Below are 19972 nucleotides of genomic sequence, written 5' to 3'. Positions count from 1 at the left end.
CATTCCTGTTGTTTCTCACCACTTCCTGCCAAAAAGAAGGCTGAGGGAAGACAAGATGACTCAGGCCTGAAGCCCAGGTGGCCATCCTAGCCTAGGGACACCTGAGGGCTTCCGGCGTGGCAGGAAAAGGCTAGGAAAAGCAAACATTCCCAGAGGAGCTGTGCGGAATAACCACCGAATAACAAGGGTTTCCCTGCCTCATTGTGCCTCTGCATCTGGGAATCTCATCAAGCCCACGCGGCAGAATGAGCTCATAGCCAGAGTGGGAAGGCAAACCTGCAGGCTTTGTCTACCCCAAAACTGCCTCCAGCCTTTGGCTCCTGGTGCTGCCACTGGCACTGGGAAGGAGCAGCGTTACTCCCACTGCATCACACCGATCTGCTCATGGGGGGACAGGGAGGTGGGATGGTCCTCAGCAAGCATGCTCTGCCTGCCAAGGAGAGCGCAGATGGAGATGGAGGAGGTAGTGCTCCAGATACGGGAAGCTTGAGAAAGCTGGGGGAAGCTTTTTGGAGGTGTTCAAAGCCAGGTTGGATGGGGCCTTGGGCAACCTGGTCTGGTAGGTTGCAGCCCTGCCCGCTGCAGGTGACTGATGCTGGGTGGGCTTCAAAATCCCCTCCAACCTAAGCCATTCTACGGCTCTATGATTCTAAGCTGGGATTTGGAGAAGTCAGTGAGTTGGAGGTGGAACTGCTGTTAATAAATACTGTATGCGACCTAGCATTGAGATAGATCGTACAGCGAGATTAGAGGTCACGGAAAGTGTATTACGAGCCCTGCATTGCTTTTATTCACTGGAGACTGCTAGAAAAACAAGCAGGAAGGCAGCACAATGGGTCCCCCAGCTACGGACATCTCAGCACACACTGGAAAGACAATGGAGAAAACGATTAACTCCAAGAGTCCTCTATCCTGTCTCCAGTAAGATGCATGCCTTGTTTTGCCTGGCTAGGAGCTAGAGATCCAATGGACAATGCCAATAATAAAAAAACAAATCTCTTAGAGATTTCTTCAGGGGAAAAAGGGGGTGGGGAGAGGGGAAGGATGACGCGGTTGCCATGGCCTGTGGTAAGCTGGGCCCCATCAGATCTCAGCCCACAGAGCAAAGCGGGGCTGCACGTAGCCTGCCTGATTACTCTTGGGAACCCCTGGGCCCTCAACAAGGTGTGTTTTGTTCTGGGGACGTGATCTGAACAACACGGTCCCTGTGGTCCTGCAGGAGAAATGGATGAGGTGGGATGAGGCGTGGGGCAACACCTCCAGGGGGCACCTGCTGGAAGCCACCCCCCACCACTGCTCCCAACAGAGCCCCAGGAATGTACCGTCACCGCTTGGCTCGGGAGGAGAGGGGATATCCTTAACATCACTTCTTAAGGTATTTTGGCCAAGCATCCGGTCCCCTCTTCCTCTCCCTGAGTTCCTGTCCTCTGGAATGAGTGGTGACCTCAGCTCGCTCACCGGGTTGTTGATTACAGGGATACGAGACCTCCATGGTCCCCTTTGGGCCAGTGGGCTGCTTGGTTCATTTCCTAAGCCTGGAAATAACCTGTTATTTCAGAGGATCCTTTCCAGTCCTGAAATCATCCTCCTCAAGGCTGCTGTGTTTTGCTGCTTTGACTCATGTAGCCCCTTCCTCCTCCTCCTCCAGCCCCACATTTAACCAGGGATTGGTGAGGTGCCATGAGGTTGCAACTGTAGCAGTCCCTGGCTAAATAGGTCCTCCGTGGTGGAAAGCATCCCCATACACAAAGCGGGAGATGCTGATCAATGGGAACATTCAACTCGCAGGGCATTTATGTCACGCTGGGCTTCATCCCTCTGCATCCAATTCACATCCTCAGACCTTTTGTGTTCTGCATAAACATCTTTTCCCAGCTCTTCTGAAGGGCGTCAGAGGAAGCAATAGTCTACAAAGAGCATGAAGCCTTTGTGTCATGGTCTTGTCTGTTAGCCCTTTGTGGACGCTGACAAGTCCAGCTGCACGGCACTGTAGGAGGCAGGGAGCAAACTGAGATAGAATCACAGAGTCATTAAAGTTGAAAAAGACCTCCAAGATCACCCAGTCCAGCTGCCAGCCCATCCCCACCGTGCCCACTGGCCATGTCCTCAGTGCCACATCCACACGGCTCTGGAACACCTCCAGGGATGGTGACTCCACCACCTCCCTGTGCAGCCTGTGCCACTGCAGCACCGCTCTTTCTGAGAAGAATCTTTCCTTATATCCAACCTGAACTCAATTTCCTAATATCCATCCTGGCTGAATATGGTACTGAAGCCAATGTGTGTCAGTGACAGATGCAGAGCCGTGGTTTCCCTCTTCCCGAGCCCCCAGTTTCCAAGCTGGGTTCGTGTAAAGCACCACAACCACTCCACACCACAGCATCTTCCCCAGAACTGGAAGCCCACATCGCATGGACCACCACGCACCACAGCTTTGCCCTGGGTCGTCAGATGCTCCTACGTCCACCTGCAGGGACTGAACGTGGTCCATCCAGGAGGAAGAGCAGGTGCAGATAAATTTGGAGCACGAGGAGCCGGAAGAGGACTCACAGCTTGGCGGAAAGCAGCTGTGGGTGTCGAGGCAGCTCGGAGGAGTGGCACAGTGCAAGGTGGTGGGAGCTGGGGGAGGCTCCAGTGGGGAGCAGGAGAAGGGTATCCGGAGTTGTAAGTGAGGTCAGGTAATGCCTCATATAGCAGTTCCTGCGGTGCTTTGGGAACAGGCAAACAAGGCCTTCCTTCCTCTCGGCTTCCTCCTCCTCACCAGTGCTCCTTTTCAGGAGAGGCTTTCAGCCGGATCACTCCTCCTGCACAGTGTCAGCATCCCGTGGTGGGGGACACCTGGCCCAGGCTGTGCAGGACCTACACATGGGACAATTGGTAGCCGTGTCCCGGTGCGTCCCAGGGCTCCCAGTGCTGGTCTGGGAGGAGTGGGAAGGCACAGGGGAGTGGAGCTGCCATCTCCTTGCAGAGCCATAATGGCACTTGACCAGGTGTAAAGCCTGGTGCTGGTCAGCCTGAATGGCAGTGCTATTTTAGGGATGTATTTTTTTCCTCTGCTGGGGCTATTTTTGGAGGCCGTGTGGGTACCGAAAGGACCCGGATACATTGCAGATAAGGGGCCGATGACATTTTGGCGCTCGTGCTGCAGCCACAAACACTGTGCACAAAGGCAGAGCCTGGGAATTGCTGCGCTCCCCATGGAAGCCCTCCAGCTGCTGGCCCTTGGGGTAGCAGTGCTGTGAGCTTCCGCCAGCAGTGCCGCCCCATGGGTACCTTCACATCCCCATGATCCATGGTGCTCTCCCAGGGCTGGGACACACAAGGGTGCAGCAGCAGTGGAGCCATGTGGACAGAAGTCCCATTGGATATGGTCTTAGTGCAGGGAACAAGGAGATGTCCTTGTTCTTTGGGATGAGTAGCACCTAGAAGAGCGGACGTGTGCAGGGGTGCTGGGACACGCTGGGGACAGGGCTGGGACATCCCATGACGCCACCAGGAATAGGCTCGCACGCTCCCAATGGCCTTCTGGCTCAACGTTTCCTTTTGTGCCTGCAGGACAGAGGGCCTGTTGTGTGCGTAGGGGCACAGTGGGGAGGAGGGGCAGAGCTCTGGGACGGCAGCGAGACCCGTGCCCACGCTGCCATGGTGCTGCAAGGATCCCAGTGCAGAGCTGTGCAGAAATCCCAGTTTGTTTAACCACAGGGAAAGGGCACAACTGCTGGGCCCTCCATGAAGACAGCGTGTCCATGAGCTCATCCTAGGGGATCAGGGTGGAGGGAAGCCATGGGTTGGCAGTGGGGCTGGCAATAACACAACCCCTCTGAATCCCTCTCTTTGTTCCCTCAGCGGCTGTGAGGGCTGCTGCTTGCTCTCTCCAGGAGATGATTCTGCTTCCGTCGCGGCCATTTCCTGTGTTTCTCTCTCCTGTAGGGCCAGGCAGCATCAGCACAAAAACAGGATCCAAGCTGCTTGAGAATTGCCTTGATAACAATGACTTAGGAGACAGCACTGGATGGGGTGAACGCCAGCTCCCTGCTCCTGAACAGCCCTAAGGTATGGATTTATGGTAGGGAATGAACAGCCAGAAAGAGAAATCCAGAGTGACCCCCAAGCCTACCGGCAGCTCCATTCATCCCCACAGTGGCAAAGCAAATGCATTGTCCATCTGTGGCTCCTAGCCCACCTGCAGCCAGCGAGGACCAAGCCATGCTCTTCCTTTCCTACCCAGCTCCATCTCCCAGGAGAAGGAGCAGCCAAGACAGATGGGGATCCATAGAATCATAGAATATCTCAAGTTGGAAGGGACCCAAAAGGGTCATAGAATCAAAGAGTCATTAAGGCTGGAAAAGACCTCTAAGATCACCTGGTCCAACCGCCAGCCCATCCCCACCATGCCCACTGACCATGTCCTCAGTGCCACATCCACACGGCTCTGGAACACTCCACCACCTCCCTGGGCAGCCTGTGCCAGTGCATTACGGCTCTTTCAGAGAAGAAGTTACTCCTGATATCCAACCTGAACCTCCGCTGGTGCAACATGAGGCCATTCCCTCTCATCCTATTGCTGTTACCTGGGAGAAGAGGCCGACCCCCACTTCACCACAACCTCCCTTCAGGTTGATGTAGAGAACCGTAAGGTCTCCCCTGAGCCTTCTCTTCTCCAGCCTGAACAACCCCAGTTCCCTCAGCCACTCCCCATATGGCTTGTGCTCCAAATCCTTCATTGAGTCCAGCTCCTGGCTGTACAGAAGCCCACCCAAGATCCAGATTTACGCATGGGCAGATCTCAGTTTGGGATGGAGGGATACAAATGACCACAGGTGTTCTGCTGGTCCCAGATCTGCTGCTCTGTCCCTCCACCCTGGGCATTCCCAAAGGAGAGCTGGAATTGCTTAGCATCCTCAAAATGTGGAGAACCCTCTCCCATGGCCCCAGATCCTCAACCAGACTTAGCTGTGGATCTGGAGCAGGTCCCATCCATCCCCCAGTACTCCGCACCACTCCCCAGTGTCCTCCAGCTTCTCTGCATGCAAACTGGCCGGTGCACATCTGATGGAAGGATAGAAGGGGCCCACATGAGCCTGACTGCTGTTGCCTGCGGCAAGATGGGAAGCACATGCACGGACCAATCTACTGGCAGCACTGGAGGCAGTGACAGGCTGAGGAGCGGGAGCACAGCTGGGTCCTGGAGAGGACACGTGCATGGCCTCGCTCCGGCTTGTTAAGCAAGCACACCCCAGCCCCCTTGCAGGTGTGTGTTCACCCTTAACCGAGTGCTCCCTTTGCCTCCCACAGCAAGGACTTGGAAGATAAAGCCCTCCTGGGTGATGCTCCCCCAGACTTATGGCTTGGATTCTCCACCAGAGATCCTGGTCTTCCTTAGGACCAGGACCAAGTGCTGGTGAACCCCCCGAGAGCCAGAGCTGTAAGCCAAGGGTTACTGCAAATTCATGGCGGGGGAGGAAAAGTTGGCTTCTGACCAACATAGGAGGTCCCTGACCAACAGAGGCAGGAAATAGCAATGGTGAGCTAATAAATAAATGGTACAGCGGCGGCTCTGCCTTACATGGTCTTCGTGGGGAGTTTCCTTTGTTTACCAGGTTGGTTATTTATACCTTGAAGCATGAGAATGATGTCAACCAGCCCTGAGGCTTTCTGTGAGATTGAGATGCCCTCCAGCATGGGGCTGCCCACGCTTCATCTCCATCCTGTCCATCTCAGTGGTGTCCCCCAAAAGGGAATGTGGGGATGGGGGTCCCCCACCTGACAGGGCTTTGCTGCAGCGGGATGGGAAGAGAGAAGGCATCGGGAGTTCAAGGATTGCTTGTGAACTTGAGACAAGCAGAGCTCTTGCCGGTGACACATGCATCAGGTGTTCCAAGATGATAACATAAACCTGCCTGAAGTCATCCATTTAATTAGTAATGGGTTAGGTTAAACATTACTTACCCGGGAGGAGATTTAACCCTTGGTGGAGACGGGAGGGAGAGAGAAAGTTGCCTGCAAGAAGAGGGACTGTTCATATTTTTGATATTCCCAAAGCTGGCACAGGGGAAATGTCCCCCTTCCCAAGGCACACCACCAGCAGATGGGACTGGGATTTGGACTCCATGGCACCCAGGGAGGGCAAAGAGGGCATTCAGAGGAGGAGGAGAAGGTCGGGATGAGATGGTGAAACAGTTGGGTGTGCCTTAAGGATGCTCCCACTCCAGGAACAGATCCGCAGCCGTCAAACACGGCAGGGAAAGTCTGTAGCAGGCACCAATAGGGTAGGGAGGTGTGAAGATTTCCATTCTCCCAAAAACAAGGGCAGGGCACCACCGGTGGGTGTTTTATCTTCTGCCCTGGGGGCAGGTGGTGACATGATTTCTTCCACATGAGCAACACCACTTCCCCTCGCCCACAGGTTCTGAAAACAGAACCAGGGATAGGAAATGAGGAAATGCCCCATTTGGGGGCAGAGATGGCAGCAACATTAAATCCTCCACAGCCCTCTGAGAGCCAGGGCAATGATGGGGTGTGGGACCCACAAAGCCTGGAGCAGGGGCTGCAGCAGGGCGGCAGATGCAGCAATTCCATCCGCAAGGAGCGAGGAAATGTCCCGGAGCCGTTTGATCCTATTGTGTGTAGGGAAGCGGCAGTGGGCGTCCAGGCTCTCTGTAACTAAACAAAGATTATAAACACCTCCCGCCAGCAGCATCTCCCAGGCCCACTGGCTTGTCTGTTCCCAACGGGACAAATGGGTTTTGGGCTCCATCCAGACCCAGACAATGGTGGCAGATAAGAGCGATGTGCATCAGTAAAACTGAGAGGGTCTTCATGTAGCCGAGGCAGGAGGATGCTCAGTGACCACATCCACGGCCACACGTAGCTGCTTGAACTCAGTCCCCACTGCTGCTGGTGTCAAGGAGGAAATCAAAAATAATGGTAATAATAAAAGCTCTTCGAGGTGGTGGATGGGATCAAGCCCCAGAATGGCACTGAGGAACCCTGAGGACCTCATGGTGGCCATCCCAGCCCTGCACCCATGCTTTAATGGTGGTGTGGTGGGGGATATATTTAGTCATCTTTGCTTCATCCCACAGCTGCCACAGCAACACCACATGGTTCTCCAGCTTGGTGATGGCTGCGGGGGGCTTCCCAAAAGCCACGTGGCCTCCTGTAAGTCCTATACCACACAGCGAGTAATGCTGCGTCAGGGGCTGGAGGGACACCGGTGCCGCTGTCCGAGGTCCCCACAGCACCTTGGGGTCCTGCTGTGCGTGCAGCTAGGAGCTGGGGTCCATTGTGCTCAGGGGGCCTACAAAGCAAACAGCAACTTGGAAGAAGCAGTGTGATGGGGAGCAACAGCCTCCAACCTGCCCGCTCCAACTCACAGACATGCTGCTGGGCTCAGCGTGCACCATGTGAACCCAGCCTCACCACCCCCGGGGCACGTTCATGATCTCCTCTTCCATGTCAAGCACGATTGAAGCTCAGCGCCTGTCACTCAGATCAAAGGCACGTTGTCAGCTGGGCTGCTCGCGGAGCTAATTGCGAGAGCCAAGACCCCCAACTTGAACCCACTCCGCGCCCCCCGGGCAGCCTCACACACTTCTAACGTCTCCGCTGGAGTGTCACAGCTGCACCTCGTTTCATCTCCAGCGAGGGAAGGCGCTGGGAAGAGCTCCGACTCAGATGTGCTGCGGGAAGCTGTGAAAGCAGCCCCCCCGGTCCCAACCCCCGTGCTACCGGCAGCTGGGGAGTGCTGGGGCTTCCAGGTGCCGGGGGTGAAAGTCGGCCCCACTTCCCAACCATCCAGCTGGGGCCAGGCATGTTCCCACGGTGCTGCTTGCTCCCCACAGCTCAGAGACCAGCAGGTCTCCCCCGAGCATCATCAGGATGCGGGACCCTCCCTGACTCACTGCCCCACAGATGTGGTTGGGGTTGGCAGTGATAGGAAAAGCTCAGAGTGAAGACGAGTGATTAAAATAATAGTAACAGCAATAATAATAATAATAATAAAGACCCTAGATCCAGGGCAGAGAAGCCCATTTTTTGTCCCCTGGCTGGGGAACCAATGTATGGCCTGCATTGACTTCTGAGCATTTCTATGGGGACTGTCCCTGTCACCCTGGATGGATGGACAGATGGATGGGTGAGTGGATGGATGGATAGATGGATGGGTGGGTGGATGGATGGAGGTCTGTGGAACCGGGAAGGCTCAGGAGATGAGAGTCAGACCTACGTGACAGAAGCACAGCTTGGTGCTCCACAGCTTCTCCCATCCATGTGGCCCTGCCAGGATCTCAGTGGCTTTGCACCTAAGCCTGGTGCTCGGTACCCAGGCAGCTTCCAATCATTTCAAGGAGACCTAGGTGACCAATTCTTAGTCAAGTGGGGCTTTTTCCCAGAGCAGCACTACTGGACTTGGGGACAAGTGTCATGGACACCCTCTGCCACCACCATCCGTAGAGGGAGGAGCGCCATCTCCTGACGTCGGGTGTCCTCCTGCCCTCGGGCTTTCAGGAGGAAAAAGGATTAGAAAATACTTCTGCAGTATTGTTTTCTTACCCATCCAGTGCTTTAACAGCAACCACCACTTCAAGCATAAAGCAATGAAAGCTTGGCACCAGGTCTCCAGCTGAATGAAAGAGCTCCTCCTGCGAGCTGGGCACTGAGCGTCCCTAACATGGATGGCGTTTCTTCAGGATTGCTTCTTTTTAATTAGGTGCTAATTTGACTAAAAATTCCCCCCATTGTCACTCCTGCTTTGAAATAAACTCACCAGCCTCTTAGCTGCCACTGGAGACCCCGCCACAAAGTGCAGTTTGGGAAAGTGAGAAGGTCTCAGAGATTTTGCAAGAGGCAGAATTAGCAGCACATAATTCATCGTGGGTTTTCATCCCCAGCACCTCACTGCTAATCCCAGTCCCCTCCGACGCCTCAGGCTGGTCTGATCAAGTAGCAGCAGCAGGTAGGGCTGGCTAACAGCTCTGCATACGCACTATAAAGCGATCAACTCACAGCCAACCAAAAAGAGCAAGGCCCTCTAAGGGGCAGGGAAGCCTCCATCTTCAGAGCTGCTCATAAAGCTGTCACCTCGAGATGGCTCCTGGTTGGAAATCCCACTTTCCCGCACTGGAGAATCACTAATTTAGGACTCTGCTCTACCTGCCTGCCAATTTGAGGGGGACTTGTGAAAAAAATAAAGTTCAGATTGGTTGTTGAGACCTCTCTTGTTACACTTGGCTGAAAGCAGCCAACAGGTTCATGTGTTAAACGAGGCTGACAGGGAGCCAGGCGGATTGTGCAGTCATGGAGTCTGGTTTCTAGGGAAACAAGGTAAATGTTTTTCCTCCTTCTGGCCACCTTTTAACTCTTAAAAGGTTCTTATGCATCATGGTGAAAAGTATTTTCTACATCTATCCTTTTCCATTCCCATCAAAGCAAATAGCACTGCCCTGGATATATCTCAGCGCAGATCCACGTGCCAATTCATTTGGTGTGTAAATCTGGAGGGTTATTGCCTTAATCACAGCCTCCTCTCCAATTATGGGCAGCGAAGGCTACACCAGCAGAGTTATCTAAATTTACATGAGCCTTCAGTCTCAGTCAGGCTACGGCCCAAAGCACGAGTGATCTCACTATTGTGGCTGGAGGCACCCAGGCGCTCAGGGCTGTGCTGCCTTTCTTGGTATAACACCACGGCTCCCATAAACGCAATGCTTGTCAGGACTCCTGCTACACAGAGCTGAGTCTGTGCAGAAGAGCTGCATCTCCAGTCCTACACCAAGGAAACCCAGCTGGGAACAGCAGCCAAACTGCCCCTCAAAGACCAGAGGAGTATTTTCAGCCAGTCAGTAACGCAACACCAGCGGCTCACACAGTGCTCCCTCCTCAGCATTAGACTGAGGGATCAGGATGAAAATATCACTCTCCCCTCCTCCCAGGCAGGCCCGTTTCCTTTCAGCAGGCAGTTACACCACACAGGTCGCATTTGTCACGTGGAAGTGTCAGCCACCCACTACACTCAGGCAAAATTCAGAAATATATCAACTATCTAAAGCAGTCTTATTAACAGCTCAATGCAAAGCAGCCCTAGCTGCCAGGGAGACGATTAGTGTTCGCAGTTCCCAAGGTATTCCACATTACTTCACACAGCCACATAGAACCCTGCTCTGCACAAAAACCTTCACTGTGTGAGAAAAACAATGGCAGCTTCTTACTCATTACAGGAATCCTGTTACAACCGGGATACTCATGAATGGAAGATTTTTGTTTGGTTGATCCCATGCATAAGGCCTGCAGCCAGAGTGCCTGACTTGATGCAGCTATATGGAAACCAAGGAACAAAGTTAAATTCTTTAAAATCTTTATTTTTTGGTCTGACAGCACGCAGGCCACAGAACAGAAGACAGTTCCACACATTAAGCTGCCTCCTCTTTTGCAATACGATCTTTCTTGAGTGGTCCCTGGGGAAAAAAGAAGAAGAAAAGTAAAATGTCTATTCCACTGATAACCACATCACATTCCAATTACCTTTTTGCAGTTTAATTACTTTTTTGTTTTGAATAAACTCTCTTACTACAAATAAAAGTCCTCAATGATGCCACCTGTTGGAAGCTAAAAGCTTCAGGGGAAAGCCGAACCTGAGGCAGCCACGCTGCATCAAATTAGACTTCAAGTTTAGTAGGTAAGAAATGCTGGTGCCACCTAGTGGGGAAGCTCCCGTGCATCTACCAAGCTGCTAACCAGCACACTGCCCTTGCAAAGGTCTGACGCTGACAGAGTACAGAACTACAGCTCCACTTCTTTGTGTGCCAAATTGAAAATGCCACCCACAGTCCGCTGCAAACACCACCCCCAGGAGCTGTTCTCAGCCAAAGGCAGTGCCAACACAAAAAGGTATGTGCAACACTGAGAAAGCTCATCAGCTTTAGATAATATCCTTACCATGAAAGACTTCTTTTCCTCGGCTGTCTGGAAGCGGCCATGACCAAATTTAGAGGTTGTGTCAATGAACTTCAGGTCAATCTTCTCCAGGGCCCGACGCTTGGTCTGCACAAGCAGGGACTACGAAAGAGACGCCAGGTGAGTCCAGCAGCAGCACCCTTTCAACCTGCCAGAATGCTGGCGACTTTTTCCTCATCATCTCCATAACACCACTTAAGTCGCTCTGACATCATATTTCAGCTGCTATTAAACAAGGAACATTTGCCAACAAGCAAACTCACACTTGTAGTTTGTACAACAGTGGTCAGCCCCCACCAAAGAATCTAAGAAACCCCACAGCAGCAAGCAAAGGCACTTGAACCAGCGGCAATGCAGCTGACAGAAGCTGTTTCAACACATCTGACAGATGTCTGCCCTACTTACCTTGCGCAGGGTTAGGACCCTCTTCTTGGTCCCAACAACACAGCCTTTCAGCATGATGAAGTCATTGGTCACCTCACCATAGTGGACGAAGCCACCCTGGGCAGGGAGAAAACAGTGAGTGCACACCATAAAGCGAGATCAGCTATTACATGTGCCCACAGCCTGAGGTTCCTGCACCAATTCTGGAACTTGGCCACTCCTTCATTCACTGAAATCCCCACTTTTTCAATTGTCTTCCACTGAAGAAGTTTCTTGCTACAGCAATTTACTTGCTGCTATATGAATTCTGCTAAGTACAGTAGCAATGTTGAAGTAGACAAAAAAAACTGCTTTCCTGGCTGCATTATTCCTTATTTACATGAGTATCATTCCTAGCATCCCTCGGTACTGCTGCCAATTATTAAATGCAGTAAGCAAAAGTTACATAAGTCAATACTGAGAATGACTCAGCAGCACCACCACCCCCAGCAGCTGAGTTATTCCTCAAGTGCTCTTCATTCAATCATTTCACATCTTGTACCACACCCAATTGCCTCAGAAGACTGCAACTCTTTCCACGCAGCTGTTACAACTCACCAGAGGGTTAATGCTCTTGTCAGACAAGTCATAATCAGTCGATGCATTGTTTTTGATCAGCTTTCCATCCTTGATTTGGTAGCCCTGGCCAATCTTGTAGATTTTCTTATTGATTTCGGTACGATGGTGGTACCCTTTCTGACCAGCACGGGCCACAGAGAAAGCCACACGAGCAGGATGCCATGCACCAATACAGGCCACCTTGCGCAGACCCCTGTGAGTCTTACGGGGCAGCTTCTTGGTGTGCCAACGGCTGGTAACACCTGGAACAAGAAGCCCAAGCAGTGTTGATGTTTTTTTGTCAAGCTGCGATGACTTCAATTGTTCAAATAGAGCTCAGAAGACCTTTTGAGCCACTGTCCCCGAGCAACAAAATGGAAGCCTAGACACAGCACTCCAGGAATTAATTGCTTTTCCTGAAGCACACTGTGCTAAAACTGCCCATGCTCTCTCCCTGGCTGTCCCTAGGAAGTGTTGTTCTCAGAAGGAAGGCAGCATGGAATGACTCCTCACGGATGTCAGGCGCTGTGCCCAGCGCTTATTCCATGGTTTCATCACCGAACTGCGACAGCAATACCTCCTCAGCTCTTGGCCCACTCAACTGTGAGAACCAAAGGCTAGGATTTTATTAAAATGCGTATCCTGACTACACAGAACTTCCATGTATTTACCTTTATACCCCTTGCCCTTGGTGACTCCAATGACATCTATCATCTCATCCTGGCCAAAGACACTTGACACAGGGACCTGCTGTTCCAGCTTCTCCCGAGCCCAATCCACTTTCTCAGCAACAGTGCCACCATTCACCTGGATCTCCATCAGGTGAGACTTCTTCTGCCTCAGGGGAAGCAGACGCATCTGGAAAACAAAGGATGAAATTTAGTTTCTGTTCTTGCAGCCTGACCTTGCATCAGTTATTCCAGTATCACTCCAGTCCTGGCCTGATTTTTTTTTGTAACTGAACAGCAGCCATATTTATAGTTTATATTTAGAACGGAGGGATTGATGTGAGTATTAACAGCAGCTGCAATGCTGCTTTTGCTGTCTACTATTGGAAACCAGTTCTATTAGAATCAGCAAAGTTGTAATTAGACATCTCAACGTGCTTATAGCCAGCTCATAGATTTAATTACACCTCAAGAAAGCCTGAAGTAATACTCAACAGCTAGGCAGACACCACCGCCATTCAGAAGAACACCTCCTCCAGTGGCTCCTCTGAGAAGCTACTGAAAGCCTCAGTAATCGCAGTCCCTGCAGAACAGCTTCAAACTCCACAACCACACAAACGCTATAGTTAAGTATCTGGTCCATTTCCATTTGTAGCTGAACTGAGAGCCTGGCATACACAGGACCAAGTCCAAGCAGTGCCCATTATGGTTCAGCCTCTTTTGAGCGCAGCTGTAGAACACCATCTGTGGTTCCTCTCAAGGCTAATCATGCACACCATGAGTGTACGCTTAATACAGAATAAAGACTACTGGGATTCATCATGTGCTTAACAGTTATCACTAGACTGTGGGGTGGGTAGAAATCTCACTGCTGAGATGGACCAGGCTTTATTCTTACAATCTTAGTTGTTTCCACTGTGTACCTGAACCCTGGAAACTTACCTGTGTGTGAGCCATGACTCTAATAACCTGGCAGTACTTCTTCATGCTATTGAAATCCTTCTCCAACTGCTTTTTGCCCTCCTCATCCTGCCATTTCTTGCAGTACTTGGTGAAGGCCTTCTTCTTGGATTTGTGCCTTCAGGAGCAGAGCAGAGACAAGGTTTGGCTAAACCCTTCATCGATCCCCCAGGGAAGGGGGACGAGCGGAAGGAGCTGCCACCTTAGCCAGTTGTGGCTCATTGCCAGCTTCTAAGCAATCTTTTCCACTGGCAAGCGGAGCCTGGAGCTCATCAGACAAAGGCAAGATTGCCAAAGCTGAGCGGAGCTGCCATGAATCCCAAAGCACATTAATATTCACAGTACAGAAGACAAAAGACTGTAGAGAGATGTCGAACAATAACAGAAAAACAGATCTTTAAAGCAATTGCGTCAGATGACTGCTATCTGCTACAGAACACCGTAATTTCCCCCCTGTAAGCCTGAGCTATGCCTGACAGTAAGGTCATTACTGTAACACCCGTGAGACAATTATTGCACTACTCTGACATTTTCCCTGCCTGCGAAGTTCATAAACAAGCCGTGAGCTCTAGACACGCCGGAGCCATACTCAGGCAATTGTGCATACTTGAAATCACAACAACAGCGCCCGGAACAGTAATCAAAAGTAACATTCATCCTCCCCCCTTCCTGAGAAAACAGGGCTACGGTCAGGACTCGACACTCAACAACAAGCGCCAGAGGCGATTTCCTTATGTCCGCCCGTCGAAGTATCATCATACGTAGCCTGTTAAGGAGATCTCAGGCCAAAGCTAGTATTGTCACCCCGTGCCAAGAATAGCACTAATGCTACGCTGTCACCTTCCCAGAAACCCTGCTCTGGCACGCCGTATTATTACACCAGGTCACCAGGGCCAAATGCTAACCGGGGAAAAGCTGCAGCAAGAAGCTACGCTACAGTAATTTGCAACCTAGAAGGAAAAATAAGTCAACAAGTGAAAGCCCTGCTCTCTTACCAGTTCTTGTAGAAGCGACGCTTACACTCATCGCTGATGTGCTCAGCAAAGATGGTCTTGAAGCTGCGGAGACCACGAGGAGTCTGCACATAGCCCACAATGCCCACAATGACCATGGGAGGAGTCTCCACTATAGTGACTGCCTCAACCACCTCCTTCTTGTTCACCTCTGCAGTGAGACAGAAATACAGGTTAACACCAGCAGCAGCTGCTGAGCGCCTTCTGCTCTTCCTCACCCTCAGTTTCAAGCTTCAAGGACACAAATTCCTTTCACAAGGGTAACAGCGATGCAGGTGACTTACTTATACCTATCCATTAAGGAAAAACCTTAAAGAGCACATTAGAGTACAGCTAAACCAAAACACGAGGCTCGTGTGCAAGCCCTCATGCGTGTCAAAAGGAGACTAATAAGACAACTACTGCCAGATGTGAACTCCTGCTGCTAGGATATCACTCATCATGAAGTAGGAATGGTTCGGGATGCTTTATTCCTCACCCATTCAGCAGAAACACCTACTGAACGAGGTGTGAAGCTAAGGCAGGATTCAAATCCACAGCTGCCTATGAGAAGTAAGTTATCTTTTGCCACCCGTAAGGAAAGATTCATACGTACTGGACCCCGGTCTGTCGACTTCACGGACAATGTGGGTCATCCCAGCTTTGTACCCCAAGAAGGCAGTGAGATGGACAGGCTTGCTGGGATCATCTTTGGGAAAGCTCTTCACCTTGCCCCTGTGCCTGCTACTGCGCTTACGGGGCAGGAAGCCCAGGGAGCCATGCCTGGGGGCTGAGAACTTGCGGTGAGACTGAAAGGAGAAAATAAATGTATTACACTTGCTTCAGAGATTCACTCATCTCCAACATACGAACAGTAATAACAAAAAGGCTTTAAAAGAATGCACTACTACAGAAGTTGCTTTAAGAAGCGTAGCAGTCTCCAAAAGGGCTTTCTGCTGGGATTGTGAACCCTGTGGCACGGCCCAGAAGGTACTTTTGACACTTAAGTAGGACTAAAGGCTGCCAGCGTAATACAGGGCATAGGAGTGCCCCACTCCACTATGCAATGCGATCCCACGGCATAAGAGGCATTGACAGCCATTTATCTGGGCACTCAGCTTCCCTCTATGGCTGCCCCATTCAAGCAGGAGCCAAAGAGGGGCAAAGCCCCACTCTACGCACTGCCATCGGCACTCCTGACCTTGGAGCACACCGCGGCCTGGCTACCCTGGCAAGCAGCCCGCACTGCCGGCAGTTCCTCAGAAAAACACCCCCATCCCCTTCTGAAAGAGGCATGCAAACCTCACAAGTGACCACGAGCCCAACAGCTGCCCACCACCCCGCCAGTGATCCCACAGCCGCGGGCACCAGGCCCGCCCGCGACCCCACGCTAAGGCCTCGCCCGCCCACGGCGACAGAGCCCCAAAATGAGCTCCGCACCACCTCCCCCAGGGGCGGAGGGCAGCTGGATGGGAGCCTGGCAGCCACTGGGGCAGGGATGGCTGTGATACCAGAAGGATGGCAGGGCCAGGCCCAGCCGGCGCCACGACATGCACCCACCATTTTGTCCCCGCGCCGGGCCGGAAGGAGCGAGGCACTGTGCGCACGCTGTATTTATAGTCGCCCCGCCCCCGGTGACGCAACACGCGGAGTGAAAGATCTCGCGAGAGCAGGGGGCGCGCGGCGCTACGGGAGGGGAGCGGGGTCAGAATGGTGACGAAGGCGCAGCACGGTCGCGCTGGAATAGCGAGCGCCATCTTGTCCCGGGAAAGGCATTGACGGCTCTTGGATGCTCTTCTCATCTTCTCCACCTGCTGCGCCTGCGCGCCTGCGTCTGTGTCCCTCTTTCCACGTCAACCTGCTTTTTCCAGGCGGCGGTAGGGCTTGGGAAGGTGAAGGAAAAACAAGGAGAAAGTGTCATTGCCAAATAAATACCGGGAATATCCTCCCAAATAAAATTTGGGAAGAAAAAACAGGAAGGATAGGAGGTCCCTGCAAAGCAAATTAAAGAAAAAGCTGATAATAAGAATTTCAGTCGCAAGGATCTGGTTAAACAAACTTACACACAGGGGATGCTCCCCGTGCGTTCTCTTTGTTCAGATGAAGAGAGCTGAAGACTCTGTTCTGACTCCTTTTTGATAAAGATGATTGGGCGAGCTGATTGGAACAGAAATATTCCAAACAGGAGTGTAGCAGCCTCTCACATGCAGATGTGGCCTTCATGTGCATCCACAGAATCATGAAGGTTGGAAAATAGCTCTAAGATCAGCTGGTCCAACCGCCAGCCCACCCCCACCATGCCCACTGACCACGTCCCTCAGTGCCACATCCACACGGCTCCGGAACACCTCCAGGGACGGTGACCCTGCCATGAACGCACAGCTTAACTCTACAGTAGCAGTGTCATGGAAGAAGGATCGCACTGGCATGGCCTTCTGCTCCTCTGCTTGCACTTTGGGTGATATCATGAGAAGCAGGATGCAGCCAGACTGTTGGGAGGTCTTCAGCCTGTGGAGCTGCAAGTTGCACCAGGGGAGGTTCAGGTTGGATATTAGGAAAGATTTCTTCTCAGAAAGAGCGGTGCTGCAGTGGCACAGGCTGCACAGGGAGGTGGTGGAGTCACCGTCCCTGGAGGTGTTCCAGAGCCGTGTGGATGTGGCACTGAGGACGTGGTCAGTGGGCACGGTGGGGGTGGGCTGGCGGTTGGATCAGCTGATCTTAGAGCTATTTTCCAACCTTCATGATTCTATGAAATGCAGGAGAATGTGAGGCAGGGAGCAGCGGGAGCTTTGCTGGTGTTGGTGGTTTGTAACTTGCCCACCAGCTTCCATGAGAATGGAAAGCCCGAGGCAGAGGCGGGCTGTGCTGCTGGCGGCTTTACGCAAAGCTACCCACGGTTGTCACAACATAACGAAGTTTGCTGAGCCAGCTTGGAAATCTGAATTGGCTGAATTTTATGAATTAGTTTCGGATGCGTTTGGTTTTCTTCCACAGCACTGAGTATACAGGGCAGTCAATGCAGAGTGCCTTAGGTAAAAGAAAATGCACTGAAGCAAATAAGTCTTTCCTGAAATGAAGCTTCTGTGACAGAACCATGAAAAAACCCACATATTAAATACCTTGCTGGATTTATTGAAAATGTCTGTATACACATACAGGCAATAACAGACAATGTTATATTTTCATTAAAAAAAAAACAAAAAAGTAAAGGGAAGTATAGAGTAAAACACCTGCAACTTCATAAATGACTCTCCTAATAATCTGTAACTCAAACAGTGCTTGACAAATCTTCATTGCACTTCAAAAAAAGGATGTTAGGCAATGTGAATAAACATAGGAACAACAAAGAAATGGAAACATGTTATTTAAAAATTCATAAGATAAAATAGGTTTTCCTGCTAACATTGGCACTCGTTTTGCTTATTTGCGTATCTCAAAACATCAAAGGAGATCAAATAAATTCCTTCTCGCAGGGACACGTTCTCAAGCAGATTGTGTGTACTCCAGGAGCTGCGTCCCACTGTGTATTTCCATGGCGCTCGGTACAACACAGCTCCAAATTCAATTAGGGCCTCTCTGTGCTACTGCTGAATTAATAATAGACAATATCAATAGCATAAGTGCTAAAGTTATGCCTCAGAAGAGGAACTAAAAATAAGGCTTACTGTGGGACCTGTCTGGAGATCTTATCACTCATGCTGTTCACACGTTATTTCTCTTGCTCCATGTACTGCTGACGCTGGCTCTGCTGTTGCACAGAAGCATCAGCACAGAGGTGAAGCAGAGATGAAACCTGAACAGGAAGGGACATGGAGGATGGGAGATAAATTATTCACTGTCCCTCCGTGGGCACTGGGAAATTGGATAGGACCAGGCTGCAGAAACTCAGGCTTCCCTAGACCTGAAACGGTGTGAGTGCCATTGCAGGATAACTGATTTGACACATGACTCTGGCTGAAACGTGCCCTGAAATAGCTCTGATCCTTGGTGTGGAATTGTAGGGTTTTCATCTTTAATCCCAAGTGCTACCTGGACAGCAAGAGCGCAAGGAACCGGTCACCACTTGCAGTAACAAATATCAGTGTGTGGCTATCATGTTTTTTACATGGTTGAGACACAAAACACCTACCCAGTGGACGGAGAGCAAAGGGAGTAGGAAGGTCCAGGGCAGGAGAGAAAACAAGCTTGATGGAGGTCCCAAAGCTCATCACCCTGGGGCTGGATGTCTGGGACATCAGGGGTGTCCTGCAGGGAGATCACTGGGGCAGCATCCCCAAGGCTGGTGGTGTCCCCTGGACCAGCTACCTCCTCCCTGCACACACCTCGTGCCGAAGCCACCTGAATTCCCACTGCTGGGATGCTGACAGCAGCAGAAGGGCAGCACATTATGGTTATACCAAGTTACTGCAAACATTAATTAAAGAGTTGAAGCAAACACCGACCTATAGAGCCAGATCCTGCTCTGAGAGCTAAAGACAAAGAGCAGCTGGGTCATACTGCCAGGCTGACTCATAGGTTCTGCCAGAAACACCAACCCATGCTTGGAGCAAGCTGAGCACGTTCCCCCACGGAGCTGGCTGTGTTCAGGCATGACCCGGAGGTGACAGGCCCAGAAGCGGTCCGACCTGTCATGCTGCTTCATCAGCCTTTGAGCTCGGTTTCTCAAAGAGCTGGAGGTGTGGTTGGCCCAGTGGAGATGTGGTGCAGGGTGTCTTCACACAGTGAAGGGCCATCCCATACCTGCCGCCATTTTGTAGGGGTGCTTCAGTATCTAACGGCGGCTATAAGGAAGAAGGGGTCCGACTCTTCAGCAAGGTCTGTTGAGGAAGGACAAGGGGAAATGGTTTCAAACTAAACGAGCGGAGATTTAGATAGAATAAAAGGAAAAAGGGGTTTATGATAAGGACGGTGAGGCACTGGCAAGGGTTGGCCCATAGAGGTGTGGATGCCCCATCCATGGAGACAGCCAAGGTCAGGCTGGAGGGGCTCTGAGCACCCTGACTGAGCTGTGGGTGTCCCTGTTCTTTGCAGGGGAGTTGGACCGGATGGCCTTTAAGGGTTCCTTCCAGCTCAAACCATCCTATGATCTCTATGATGGAGAAGAGGCTGTGAGCACCTCACTGACAGCTGTGACGTCTCCCAGATGCCCCCCAAGAGCCCAAACCTCTTCCCACTCCCCTCAGAGGTGGCTGACGATTGGGGACACCCCCGAAAGAGTCCCAAACCCTAACGCTGACCGGCAGACACCGCATCACTGCGGGTAACGCGGGCCCACGCGGACTGGAGCGGCGGTGAGGCGAGGTGGGGGCTGCTATGTAAGCTCTCCGCCTCAGAGCTGTGCGCGCGGCCGCAAGGCAGGAGGGAGGTGGGGGGGGAGTGCGCGCTCTCGTGCGGCGCGGCCCCGCGGCGGGAGCGCGC

At 51.8% G+C, this 19972-nt stretch overlaps 1 protein-coding gene, 1 long non-coding RNA gene and 1 other non-coding gene across 3 annotated transcripts; all 3 read right to left on the bottom strand.

Moving 5' to 3' along the window:
- Positions 1–10337: 10337 nt before the first annotated feature.
- On the bottom strand, positions 10338–16142 carry RPL3 (ribosomal protein L3). Its single transcript, NM_001006241.2, has 9 exons — positions 16115–16142; positions 15171–15363; positions 14558–14726; positions 13545–13680; positions 12606–12792; positions 11935–12197; positions 11359–11454; positions 10936–11055; positions 10338–10454 (listed from the first exon to the last, which is right to left on the bottom strand). The coding sequence occupies exons 1-9, from the start codon at positions 16115–16117 to the stop codon at positions 10410–10412; spliced, it is 1212 nt and encodes a 403-aa protein (NP_001006241.1). The 5' UTR covers positions 16118–16142; the 3' UTR covers positions 10338–10409.
- Positions 12426–12500, bottom strand: SNORD83A (small nucleolar RNA, C/D box 83A). Its single transcript, NR_035352.5, has one exon. It is a non-coding gene; the product is annotated as a small nucleolar RNA, C/D box 83A (primary transcript).
- A 1106-nt stretch (positions 16143–17248) lies between the features above and the next one.
- Positions 17249–19905, bottom strand: LOC121109332. The gene is made up of 3 exons (XR_005848999.2): positions 19671–19905; positions 18684–19371; positions 17249–18583 (listed from the first exon to the last, which is right to left on the bottom strand). It is a non-coding gene; the product is annotated as an uncharacterized LOC121109332 (long non-coding RNA).
- Positions 19906–19972: the final 67 nt, after the last annotated feature.

This window comes from Gallus gallus, chromosome 1 (assembly GCF_016699485.2).
Source record: "Gallus gallus isolate bGalGal1 chromosome 1, bGalGal1.mat.broiler.GRCg7b, whole genome shotgun sequence".
NCBI classification, from domain to species: Eukaryota; Metazoa; Chordata; class Aves; order Galliformes; family Phasianidae; genus Gallus; species Gallus gallus.
Note: the sequence above shows the minus strand (reverse complement) of the source record. Positions and strands in the feature narration are given on the sequence as shown.